General features: G+C 43.2%; 3 protein-coding genes across 5 annotated transcripts in view; 1 reads left to right on the plus strand and 2 right to left on the minus strand.

Moving 5' to 3' along the window:
• The window catches only part of LOC311357737 (gastricsin-like), a gene marked incomplete at both ends in the record, with an annotated part of 3527 nt that extends 2466 nt beyond the window's left edge, over nucleotides 1-1061 (minus strand). For both annotated transcript variants that reach the window (XM_084477779.1, XM_084477778.1), the window contains 3 exons: nucleotides 378-495; nucleotides 714-855; nucleotides 1006-1061. In XM_084477779.1, the coding sequence (XP_084333905.1) occupies nucleotides 378-495; nucleotides 714-855; nucleotides 1006-1061 (316 nt within the window). The remainder of the gene's footprint in view (nucleotides 1-377; nucleotides 496-713; nucleotides 856-1005) is intronic.
• Nucleotides 1-12981, plus strand: part of mapk8ip2 (mitogen-activated protein kinase 8 interacting protein 2) — a gene marked incomplete at both ends in the record, with an annotated part of 42974 nt that overhangs the window by 6124 nt on the left and 23869 nt on the right. The gene's annotated exons all lie outside the window — the stretch shown is intronic.
• LOC311357142 (gastricsin-like) lies at nucleotides 5487-8893 on the minus strand (the record flags this gene model as incomplete). 2 transcript variants are annotated; one of them, XM_084477032.1, is made up of 9 exons in its annotated part: nucleotides 5487-5642; nucleotides 5790-5888; nucleotides 6089-6236; nucleotides 6597-6713; nucleotides 7030-7229; nucleotides 7434-7552; nucleotides 8210-8327; nucleotides 8546-8687; nucleotides 8838-8893. In XM_084477032.1, 9 exons carry the CDS (start codon nucleotides 8891-8893, stop codon nucleotides 5487-5489), a joined length of 1155 nt encoding a protein of 384 aa, XP_084333158.1. The 2 variants fall into 2 exon arrangements, with proteins under 2 accessions (XP_084333158.1, XP_084333157.1); XM_084477031.1 differs by having other exon boundaries at nucleotides 5487-5651.

A 12981-nucleotide genomic window follows, 5' to 3' on the forward strand; every position in this document is an offset into this window, starting at 1 on the left:
ACACACACTTACAATCTCCAGTTCCTCCTACAAACAATCGATGCTTTCTGTTCCTTTTAAGTGCTGAGATGAGTTTGATTCACACAGAATTTAATTCACTCCTTCCCTCCAGCCCACCTCCTGAGCTGCCTAACTCCACCACTGGTAATCTCTTAAGTTGCATGGGTTATTCAATGGAAAACCCACTGTAATTATCCACTGTATTCACGCAGCGCAGTTCAAGCCACTTCTGCCATTCAAAGTGCTTCAAAAAGCTCCCCAGGTCTACTAATCATACACAGAGGGCCATGTCTACCATGCAATGCCCCTCCACCAGTAAGCAACCTGTTACACCCTTTCAGTCACCTGTACTGAACTAGTAGCTGGAGGGTACTCACTGCAGGCCTGGGTGTTGCACAAGGCGGAGTCCACCCACAGGTTAGAGGAACCGGTGTCAAACAGAACCTGGAAGGACTGGGGGGGAGTGCCGATGCTGATGGCTCCATAGTAGGTGCTCTGCAGAGCAAACAGTGATGCGATTTACATGGATTGGTTACTGTATGTATTCTTCTGCTTACCCGTTTAATGTGTAATAGGTGCTGTGGCTGCTGGGTAAAATTGAGCTCACTCATATGAGCATTGTATATGAAAAGCAAAATCATATACATAAGAAGCAAAGGATGAAATGGGATGGGTGGCAGCGTGTGCAGTGGTCTGAGAGGAGGCGTTCCTACGTCTGCGTAGTTGTTGATGTACATGCTGGCGGAGCCGGCGAACTCGTTGGCCATGTACTTCATGGCGGGGTCCTGGTAGGGGATCTGGATGCCCTTCTCCCTGAGGACTTCACGCATCGACTTGTGCTTAGTCAGCGGGACTCTAAAAAACACACGTAAACACACACACATACACAGTCGTGAATCCCCATTACCATTGGAAGACAAAATAGGTAGACGTGTTCCCCTTAACGGCAAACACGAAAGAGGAAGAGTGAGGGTCGTTTGGATCAATGTCTTGATTTTGGTTTACCTGACGAGTCCCTCGGCGAGCACCGCGCCCAGCAAAACAACGATGAGAAACTTCATGGTTCTGCCGCTGGTCCTGGATGGATACAGTGCAGTGTGCTGCCCACCGGGGCTTTTATAGGATGGATCAGGCCCCTTATCAGACCTGCCTCTATCAACTTGTATCTGCTGAGACAGGGTGACCCGCGTGTGTTGTTCCTTGAACAAAGTGGGTTCAAGCCGACAGCGAAAAAGCTTGTTTTGTGCGATAGTAATCATAAGTCCTCCTTGAATCATAAGGACTCCTTGAAAAATATTGACGATAACGGCAGTTGACGATAACATTATTAGTGGGAAAGTTATTATGCATAATATGTAAAGATTGCTGTTGGATGTGTTTTAATATGGATTTTTTTAAAGAACAACACAATGGAAAATGTTTCAAGTATTTACATTTTTTTATTCATATGTATTAAAATAGTCAAATAAAATGTAATATAGCATTGTTTCCTTGATACTTTCCAAGTGGAATATATGCTATCAGACTGTAGATATCAGCCACAGAACATATTGCTCTATTTAAATAGTGTTATATAACTATATTTGCTTTGCTATTATTTCAGATTGGGAAGTCCTGTATTAAACAGTATAAGGCTGTGATGATATGTTATATTATAATATTACATCAATATGTTTCATGTACATTCTTCCCCTCTTTGAGCCTTGTATATGTAGTGTAACATATACCTTGCACAGTAGGAAGTTTTCAATATAGTCTGAACCCTCACAAACCAGCATCAACCTTCCTGGTTTATTTAACCTTCCTGGTTAAATAAAGGATAAATAAAAAAAATAAAAAAGTTTGATTAACTCGTGATTTACTTGTGTTCTCAACACTTGAACACATTTTGTACTTTAACCAAGTCGATCAAGGACCTCTTCCAAGGAGGGTCAAATAAGCAACACTTAACCACATGACACGTAAACAACCGCATAAACAGTACAGTTCCCAGGCTATTCAAACAGACATTCAAAGTGTGTTAAAACGCAAAAAACACCTATAGCATAAAGATCTTGAGACTGAATGACACTATGATGTACCAGAAAACAATCCATGATAAAACACCTCTTCCTGCTCTCCCGATGCTGTGATGTCAGCTATAAACAACCATAGGGCCGTCCTCGGCGGCTAAAACGCTGCAATGCAGCATTTCTTTGGGAGCTTTCCTCACTGAGAGAGTAGCTAGCGTTGTGGGGATCGGGGCTTGCCAGAGCTAATGGGGCAGAGAGGAGACAGACAGGTTTAGAATCTACCTGATGTAAAGAGTGATCACAGATCCATCACATGTATTTACTACAGAGAAACCAATGAAGTAAAAAGAAGGCTGATACTGTGTGTGTGTGTGTGTGTGTGTGTGTGTGTGTGTGTGTGTGATTTTTGGCCTGAGCACACTTGGTCATATTGACAGCAATTTTTTCCTGTTTCATCTTCAAGTGAATTGACTTTACTGTATGTGTTGTTGTGTGTGTGTCCTGTCTGTTATGTTGTCTTTCAAATGTTTTTTATGATGGACTGAAAGGGTTTATAACACCTGGCTGCGACTAAATCTCCCCTAGTGGAATAATTAGATTAAACTTGACTTGACTTGACCTTATGGTGCCTTCTATTTGTCCACCCGACTCGATCTGCGAGTCGGATTTCCGAGTTACGAACCGGAAGTTGCAAATAGCACGCCCCCGAGGTCGTAAAAACGACTCGTCAACTCGTCTGAACTCAGAGGTCCCCGAGTTCAGTAACAAAGATGACTACTCCGAGCATCACATGTAAAAACATTGTGGTTTTCTACTATTTAAAGCACTTGTGTTTTTGTTGTAACCAAATGAAGAAGTCGTACACATAGCACTGTATACTGTTACCTATAGGCATGTCGTTACAGTCTTATTATGTGTTAAATACCGCCTATTTTGTAGCTTGTGCCGCTGAAATTGGCTAGAGACGCTCCATGTTGCTATGACAACAATGCCGATTCTTGAGCAGAAAGCAGAGCTCCGACTCGTCTTGTTGTGGGCCAAATAGAACGAAAAACCCGGGGTCACTCGTTTTACGAGACGGATGTGACGTCACACCCGAGCTGCAAGTCGCGATTACAAGACAAATAGAAGGCATCATTAGTCTGTACCTGTCCTATATTATTATAGTGGGATTTCTGAATAGGCTGCAAAATATTATTTCCCTATTTGATTAGCATTCAATGAGCCAGTGGGAGTCAACAGAGGAAGAGGGCGTTGGAGAAGGGTACCACAAATACACCAAACCCTTCATCCTGGGTTTGAGTTTCCCCCATTTCCTCATTGCAGTGGAAATGTGCCTTCTTTAACATGAATCATGTTTCAGATCTCATCCACTTCATCGGCCATGCCGGCTTGTGTGATGAGCAGTGTTTATGGTTCAGTTCAAATCGTTCTTGTTGTGTTGTTGGTTAAAAAACATACAGTGCAATTGATGTGTATGTGCTTTTAATCCCAAATAACCCCAAATCCAATGGATTGCCCCGTCCCTAGAAATGGCTCCACTATCCAGTGTTTGAGCTGCGGCAGGCGACGGATGCTCCTTAAATTGATGAAATCATGTCCAGAAGTAGGTCATTGGCTGGTCCTAGTAATCAGTCATGTGGTCACCCTGCACACTGATTGTTGTAATGGATCCCAGTCCCACCAGCTGGGGCTAATGTTCATGGGCTAATGTCCATGATGTCCCTGTGCGCCGATGGCAGCCAGTGAGAGGTCAGTGTGTGTCTGTGAATGTGTGTGTGTGTGTGTGTGTGTATGTGTGTGTGTGTGTGTGTGTGTGTGTGTGTGTGTGTGCGTATGTCTTTGTCTTTGTCTGTGTTTGTTTGAGAGTGAGTGGGTGTGTTTTTGTGTGTACTGTGTCAAAGGATAAATGGCCATCAGCAACCATGAACATTATGGAAGTCAGAGAGAGACAGAGACAGAGGGATATATATATATATATATATATATATATATATATATATATATATATATATATATATATATGTATATATATACATACATATACTATACTCCATAAATTGGCACATTGGTTACAAAATTAATTTAATTATTATATATATATATATTAATAATTAATTTAAAGGATTGAAAGCAGGGGGTGGGGCTGTTAATGCCAAAGGAAGTGGTGTGAATGCATGGGTCAGCTGCAGTGGGGAATTACAGTACTCTGTCAGTCTTTTCCCGCCCACTATGACATCACCTGAGCTGGAAGAGCATCCTGTAACATCACCATCATTCTCTAGATTAGAGATGGAAGCATGCTTGTTAGTGTGTGTGTGTGTGTGTGTCTGTGTGTGTGTGTGTGCGTGCGTGTGTGTGTGCGTGTTCACATCCACATGGATTTTGAGGAGAGGGCCGAATGACTTGACTCTGGCTGGTTTCGACATTTTAATGTAAATTAAAGCAATCTTCTTTTGGGAGGTTTACGTTGAGATTGCTTTGCTGCAGTTTGTTGGTTCACTGATATGCATTTCACCAAATAAATGATGTTGCAAAGCATTCTGCAGCACTGCAAGATCACTATAACTATAGGCAGATCAGTAAATAAGCAATACGGGGTCTCTGAATGCAGTGCTAACTGCACTAGGACAGCAAAGCAGAAACAACAAGGTGGGTGAATGCAGAATGTATGGAGTTTGGAATGCAACCACAGAACTCTGCATTGTAGGATGCATGAATAAACCTCATGCACTGTAACCCCTTGTTTGGGATATAAGTGCAGTTTTCTATTATGTACTTTATTTACTGGGAGATTACCTTTCATAGGAATCCGTACTTACCACTGGTTTACGCCCTATTAATACTTTTGGATGTTTTTATAGACAGCTGCCAGGGAGACACAGGGCAACTGCTGTGGTGTTTTTTAATAATACAAACTTGCATCAAAACACAAACACACACACACACACACAGGCACACACACAGTGAGGACCTAGTTTGCACAAATACGTTGTTGACAATGGAAAGGAACCTTTTATTTCAGAACAGTTCAGCAACAAAGCAAATGCTCTGCTATTCAAATAACTGGGTTTCTGCAGAAACACTTCAAGCAGACATGCACACTACGATAGCATCAAGGTAATTAAAGCTCACAGACAATTAAATTAATGATGAAACTTTTTTATTTGTAAATCACACACATGATGGATTTTCACAAACCAAACTTTCAAATTGTGTGTTAAGAAGAAATCTTACACTCTGCTTCTCTGTGTTGGAATCAAACCCCATACAACTCAAAAGTGGAACTTTGAATTCAGACATTATTAACAAGCATTTTCAAGACAGACAATCGATGGCTCTACTGCTCAGGAACATCCAGGGCTCTTCCTAGAAACGATTAGGCAGGCACCAACATTGTTTGTGCTAGAAGTGTGGTTGACATGTCGATGGCGGTTCTGGGGCCAGTGAGCGAGCGAGTCACCACAGAGCCGCTTAGGCAGCGGTGGCGAAGCCCACGCGGTTGTTGCTGCGGTCGTAGACGGAGTAGTACTCCCTCAGGAAGACGTCACCAAAGATCCACAGGGGCTGACCGTCCTGGGAGGGCAGGTAGGTGGGGCCGATGCCCACACTGCAGTACTGGTATCCGTTCTGGTAGTTCTGTTGGGGGGGGGCGGGGGGGCGGGGGGGGGGGAGACACACACCAGGGTAACTGAATGACTGCAGGAGACATTGCCGTTGGATTCAAACGTTTTGGTGACCATGGAGACGGGATCATGTGGAGCCAGCGATCAGTACCTGGGTGATATAGGCAGAGGGAGGCAGGGGCAGGGCCACGCCACTGATCACGAAGGAGAGAGTGGGCAGGTTGTACACCGAGTTGCAGTCAACCATGTACTGGAAGTAATACACAAGAAAGGCTGTCACAATACGGCTTTTGTCTATCTAGGGTCTGTGTGTGTGTCTGTGTGTTTGTGTGGGTGTGTGTGTGAGTGTGTGTGTGTCTGCGTGTGTCTGTGTGTGCATGCATGTGTTTGTGTGTGTGTGTGTGTTTGCCCGTGTGTGTGTGTGTGTGTGTGCAGGTATGGAAGACTCACTTCGCCATACTGGCTCCTCTGAGCTCCAATGGCTTGCATGATTGTTCCAATGTACTGGCCAGGGGCGGTCAACGCGGACGTGCCGGTGTCCACGATGGACTGGCATCCCCGGGAGCACACACCCGTGCTGCGGCCGTTGATCTGGAACCTGCAGGGAAACAAGAACAAAAGCACCAATCCAGGCTTGTCTTTGAAATTCACAAAGCTGGGGTGTACTTTGGGTTACCTATAGGGGCTCACTGATAAGACCCTGCACACAAATGGATTCATAATATACTAGTCAAAAGCCAATACCGTCTTATTTGAGTCAAAAGTTTTCATTGTTTTTAGTTATTCAATGAAACAATCGTCATATAGCTACAATCTAAAATAAAACTGTTCAGAATTGACGTGTTCCCCAAAATCTTCAGAAAAAAAATATTTTCTGTATATGTCCTCATTTGCGCGTCTTCTATTTTGGTTATTTCATGCAGACTTGTAGGAATCTATAGACTTTGAAGGCACTTACCCTTGGATACCAATCTGCCAGTAGCTCTCTGAGGTGACAGGGGTCCAGATGATGGAGCCCTGGTACTTGCTGGGGTCCACTCCTCCGAAGGACAGCTCACTGCCCTGCGCTCCTCCCCTAGCAAGACAACAGGGCTAGCATTAGCTTAGCTTCCCAAACCTTCTCAAAGCACTTGGATAACTCTTGGTAAATTGTCTTTGTTGGTAAAAATGCAAGATAATGCAAGTAATAGTAATTTCTGGTGGTCATTTCCCAGGATGCAGTGTCCAGGAGGGTGAAGAATGAGAGCAAAGATAGTAAAATTTAGTAATTAGTTTGTTAGGTTTACGTGTCAATAGCTCAACATTTAATATTTAGCCAATGTAAGGGCTAGGATCTGTTAAGGCTCGGGCCATGACATGTTGCACCAGACATTTTGCAGTGGCTGTGATACCTGGAAAGGTAGAAGGCGAACATGTTGGACTGCAGCAGGTTATCGGACATCATGTTGTCAAAGACTGGGGTCTCTCCGCCGGAAGAGATGGCGGGGTAGGCCAGGCCGAGGATACCGTCAAACTTGGCGGAAGCGAAGGGCTGGGTTGGCTCTTTGGTGCTCAGGCCAATCTCCTGGTTGGGGACCACGATGCCTGCGACCTGCGGGTCAGCGTCACAAATTAGCACCAGCGACAGAATTTCATTGTCCTGAGCGCTACCAAAATATATTGTGGGAGTGTGAATATTGTACGCATAAAATAAGCAACCGATATGTGCACTTGTAAAGTAGATAGTAAGCTAATAATGGAACATATATGGATATGTATTTGAATTGTTATGACGCTGTTCGCTGTAAACACTTACATTAACGGTGTCATATCCAAAGACGCCATAAAGGCTTCCGGCTCCGTAGGGGATGTACACAGTCTGCCCGTTGGCTGAGTATGTGGAGGACTGCTTGGGGTTGAACTTTGAGTGCACGTCTGTAAAAGAACACAGATTCTGTTTGATTTTCCTACCAGTGCCATGCCGTTTTTACATTTCATCTTTGGTTTGTTTTTCGTCCTCTTAGCCAGTGGTTTGCTAGAGACCAACCAGGGATTATGTGTGCTAGTATTCTAAATCCTGTGTAGATTTATGCAATCTGCCAAACATACAAGCACAATCAAGTATTCTATACTTATATACCATTTTATACCCATTGAATTTTATCTCATCGCTCTACCTCTGTACCAGTCACACACAAGACACACACTTACAATCTCCAGTTCCTCCTACAAACAATCGATGCTTTCCGTTCCTTTTAAGTGCTGAGATTGAGTTTGATGAGTTTGAGTTTGATTCACACAGAATTGAATTCACTCCTTCCCTCCAGCCCACCTCCTGAGCTACCTAACTCCACCACTGGTAATCTCTTAAGTTGCATGGGTTATTCAATGGAAAACCCACTGTAATTATCCACTGTATTCACGCAGCGCAGTTCAAGCCACTTCTGCCATTCAAAGTGCTTCAAAAAGCTCCCCAGGTCTTCTAATCATACACAGAGGGCCATGTCTACCATGCAATGCCCCTCAACCAGTAAGCAACCTGTTACACCCTTTCAGTCACCTGTACTGAACTAGTAGCTGGAGGGTACTCACTGCAGGCCTGGGTGTTGCACAAGGCGGAGTCCACCCACAGGTTGGAGGAACCGGTGTCAAACAGAACCTGGAAGGACTGGGGGGGAGTGCCGATGCTGATGGCTCCATAGTAGGTGCTCTGCAGAGCAAACAGTGATGCGATTTACATGGATTGGTTACTGTATGTATTCTTCTGCTTACCTGTTTAATGTGTAATAGCTGCTGTGGCTGCTGGGTAAAATTGAGCTCACTCATATGAGCATTGTATATGAAAAGCAAAATCATATACATAAGAAGCAAAGGATGAAATGGGATGGGTGGCAGCGTGTGCAGTGGTCTGAGAGGAGGCGTTCCTACGTCTGCGTAGTTGTTGATGTACATGCTGGCGGAGCCGGCGAACTCGTTGGCCATGTACTTCATGGCGGGGTCCTGGTAGGGGATCTGGATGCCCTTCTCCCTGAGGACTTCACGCATCGACTTGTGCTTAGTCAGCGGGACTCTAAAAAACACACGTAAACACACACACATACACAGTCGTGAATCCCCATTACCATTGGAAGACAAAATAGGTAGACGTGTTCCCCTTAACGGCAAACACGAAAGAGGAAGAGTGAGGGTCGTTTGGATCAATGTCTTGATTTTGGTTTACCTGACGAGTCCCTCGGCGAGCACCGCGCCCAGCAAAACAACGATGAGAAACTTCATGGTTCTGCCGCTGGTCCTGGATGGATACAGTGCAGTGTGCTGCCCACCGGGGCTTTTATAGGATGGATCAGGCCCCTTATCAGACCTGCCTCTATCAACTTGTATCTGCTGAGACAGGGTGACCCGCGTGTGTTGTTCCTTGAACAAAGTGGGTTCAAGCCGACAGTGAAAAAACTGCTTGTTTTGTGTGATAGTAATCTGTATTGTAATACAGTTATGTAAAGATTGCTGTTGGAAATGTATGGATTTGAACATGGATTTTTTAAAGAACACAATGGAAAAAGTTTCAAGTATTCAGATTTTTTTATTCATATGTATTAAAATTGTGAAATAAAATGTAATGTAACATTTCATTTTAGACAATGTGGCAAACAAATGACTTTAGAACATAACGAATGCTTGCATTGACACAGTAGGTTATAATGTCTGCCCCAAGGTCATGTCTAACAATGTGTTTCCTTGATACTTTCCAAGTGGAAAATATGCTATCAGACTGTAGATATCGGCCACAGAACATATTGCTCTATTTAAATAGTGTTGTATAACTATATTTGCTGTGCTATTATTTCAGATTGGGAAGTCCCGTATTAAACAGTATAAGGCTGTGATTTTGATGATATGTTATATTATAATATTACATCAATATGTTTCATGTACATTCTTCCCCTCTTTGAGCCTTGTATATGTAGTGTAACATATACCTTGCACAGTAGTTTTTTTTCACAAAGTTTTCAATATAGTCTGAACCCTCACAAACCAGCATCAACCTTCCTGGTTTATTTAACCTTCCTGGTTAAATAAAGGATAAATCAAAAAATAAAAAAGTTTGATTAACTCTACTTGTGTTCTCAACACTTCAACACATTTTGTACTTTAACCAAGTCGATCAAGGACTTCTTCCAAGCAAAAAACACCTATAGCATAAAGATCTTGAGACTGAATGACACTATGATGTACCAGAAAACAATCCATGATAAAACACCTCTTCCTGCTCTCCCGATGCTGTGATGTCAGCTATAAACAACCATAGGGCCGTCCTCGGCGGCTAAAACGCTGCAATGCAGCATTTCTTTGGGAGCTTTCCTCACTGAGAGAGTAGCTAGCGTTGTGGGGATCGGGGCTTGCCAGAGCTAATGGGGCAGAGAGGAGACAGACAGGTTTAGAATCTACCTGATGTAAAGAGTGATCACAGATCCATCACATGTATTTACTACAGAGAAACCAATGAAGTAAAAAGAAGGCTGATACTGTGTGTGTGTGTGTGTGTGTGTGTGTGTGTGTGTGTGTGTGTGTGGGTCATATTGACAGCAATTTTCTCCTATTTCGTCTTCAAGTGAATTGACTTTACTGTATGTGTTGTTGTGTGTGTGTACTGTCTGTTATGTTGTCTTTCAAATGTTTCTTTTATGATGGACTGAAAGGGTTCATAACACCTGGCTGCGACTAAATCTCCCCTAGTGGGATAATTAGATTAAACTTGACTTGACTTCACCTTAGTCTGTACCTGTCCTATATTATTATAGTGGGATTTCTGAATAGGCTACAAAATATTATTTTCCTATTTGATTAGCATTCAATGAGCCAGTGGGAGTCAACAGAGGAAGAGGGCATTGGAGAATGGTACCACAAATACACCAAACCCTTCATCCTTTGGGTTTGAGTTTCCCCCATTTCCTCATTGCCGTGGAAATGTGCCTTCTTTAACATGAATCATGTTTCAGATCTCATCCACTTCATCGGCCATGCCGGCTTGTATGATGAGCAGTGTTTATGGTTCAGTTCAACTCGTTCTTGTTGTGTTGTTGGTTAAAAAACATACAGTGCAATTGATGTGTATGTGCTTTTAATCCCAAATAACCCCAAATCCAATGGATTGCCCCGTCCCTAGAAATGGCTCCACTACCCAGTGTTTGAGCTGCGGCAGGCGACGGATGCTCCTTAAATTGATGAAATCATGACTCATATAGAAGTAGGTCATTGGCTGGTCCTAGTAATCTAGTAGTCCTAGTCATGTGGTCACCCTGCACACTGATTGTTGTAATGGATCCCAGTCCCACCAGCTGGGGCTAATGTTCATGGGCTAATGTCCATGATGTCACTGTGCGCCGATGGCAGCCAGTGAGAAGTCAGACATTTTCTCTTTGATTACCTGTATGTGTGTGTGTGTGTGTCTGTGAGTGTGTGTGTGTGTGTGTGTGTGTGTGTGTGTGTGTGTATGTGTGTGTGTGTGTGTGTGTGTGTGTGCGTGTGTCTGTCTTTATCTGTGTTTGTTTTGAGAGTGAGTGGGTGTGTTTTTGTATGTACTGCGTCTCAAAGGATAAATGGCCGTCACTTGCTCGTCAACGTCAACGTCACTTGCTCGTCAGACCAGCTGATCATCCACGCACGTTGCAATTTATTTATTTATTCATCCCGCAGCAGCTGCCAGGCCGTCTTTTCCGCCATTTTCAGTTATAATTACGTAAACTCAGTCAAACCGTAGACCTATTAAGAGTCAAATCTGGCACAATGGTAGGCATAGAAAATAAATTGCAACGTGCGTGGATGATCAGCTGGTCTGACGAGCAAGCGACGTAGTTCCCGCCCAGACGCGATTGGCTGATACGTTTTGCAAAACGATTTGCAAAGTGTTTTGCGGATTGAAATGTCATTTGAATTTTGCAACACACGGAGCGTGGCGAAGTGCATTGCAATCACGGGGACGCTATAGCTTTTCAATTTGAATAAAGAACTCAAAAAAATTGACAAAATGTTATTCTATTTTTATTGTTATAACTTTTGCAAATTTTATTGAGGATTTCATTGTCACTTTGCATATTAAAATACACTTTGAATAACGTATTTACAAATTACATCATTAAATTGCATAATGAATTGTCAATTGCACAATGTAATGACTTATTGAATTGCAAATTGCAAATTGCATTGCTATTTGAATTTTACTACATATATGCTTCCATAGCATGGGTCAGCTGCAGTGGGGAATTACAGTACTCTGTCAGTCTTTTCCCGCCCACTATGACATCACCTGAGCTGGAAGAGAATCCTGTAACATCACCATCATTCTCTAGATTAGAGATGCAAGCATGCTTGTTAGTGTGTGTGTGTGTGTGTGTGTGTGTGTGTGTGTGTGTGTGTGTGTGTTTTTGTGTGTGTGTGTGTGTGTGTGTGTGTGTGTGGGGGTGTGTGTGTGTGTGTGTGTGTGTGTGTGTGTGTGTGTGCGCGCGCGTGCGTGTGTGTGTGCGTGCGTGTTCACATCCACATGGATTTTGAGGAGAGGGCCGAATGACTTGACTCTGGCTGGTTTCGACATTTTAATGTAAATTAAAGCCATCTTCTTTTGGGAGGTTTACGTTGAGATTGCTTTGCTGCAGTTTGTTGGTTCACTGATATGCATTTCACCAAATAAATGATGTTGCAAAGCATTCTGCAGCACTGCAAGATCACTATAACTATAGGCAGATCAGTAAATAAGCAATACGGGGTCTCTGAATGCAGTGCTAACTGCACTAGGACAGCAAAGCAGAAACAACAAGGTGGGTGAATGCAGAACGTATGGAGTTTGGAATGCAACCACAGAACTCTGCATTGTAGGATGCATGAATAAACCTCATGCACTGTAACCCCTTGTTTGGGATATAAGTGCAGTTTTCTATTACGTACTTTATTTACTGGGAGATTACCTTTCATAGGAATCCGTACTTACCACTGGCTTACTCCCTATTAATACTTTTGGATGTTTTTGTAGACAGCTGCCAGGGAGACACAGGGCAACTGCTGTGGTGTTTTTTAATAATACAAACTTGACTCAAAACACAAACACATACACACACACACACACACACACACACACACACACACACAGGCACACACAGGCACACACACAGGGTCAGTGAGGACCTAGTTTGGACAAATACGTTGTTGACAATGGAAAGGAACCTTTTATTTCAGAACAGTTCAGCAACAAAACAAATGCTCTGCTATTCAAATAACTGGGTTTCTGCAGAAACACTTCAAGCAGCCATGCACACTACGATAGCATCAAGGTAATTAAAACTCACAGACAATTAAATTAATGATGAAACTTT

The sequence above is a fragment of the Micromesistius poutassou genome, assembly GCF_964030765.1.
Source record: "Micromesistius poutassou genome assembly, chromosome: 13".
Classification (NCBI taxonomy): Eukaryota; Metazoa; Chordata; class Actinopteri; order Gadiformes; family Gadidae; genus Micromesistius; species Micromesistius poutassou.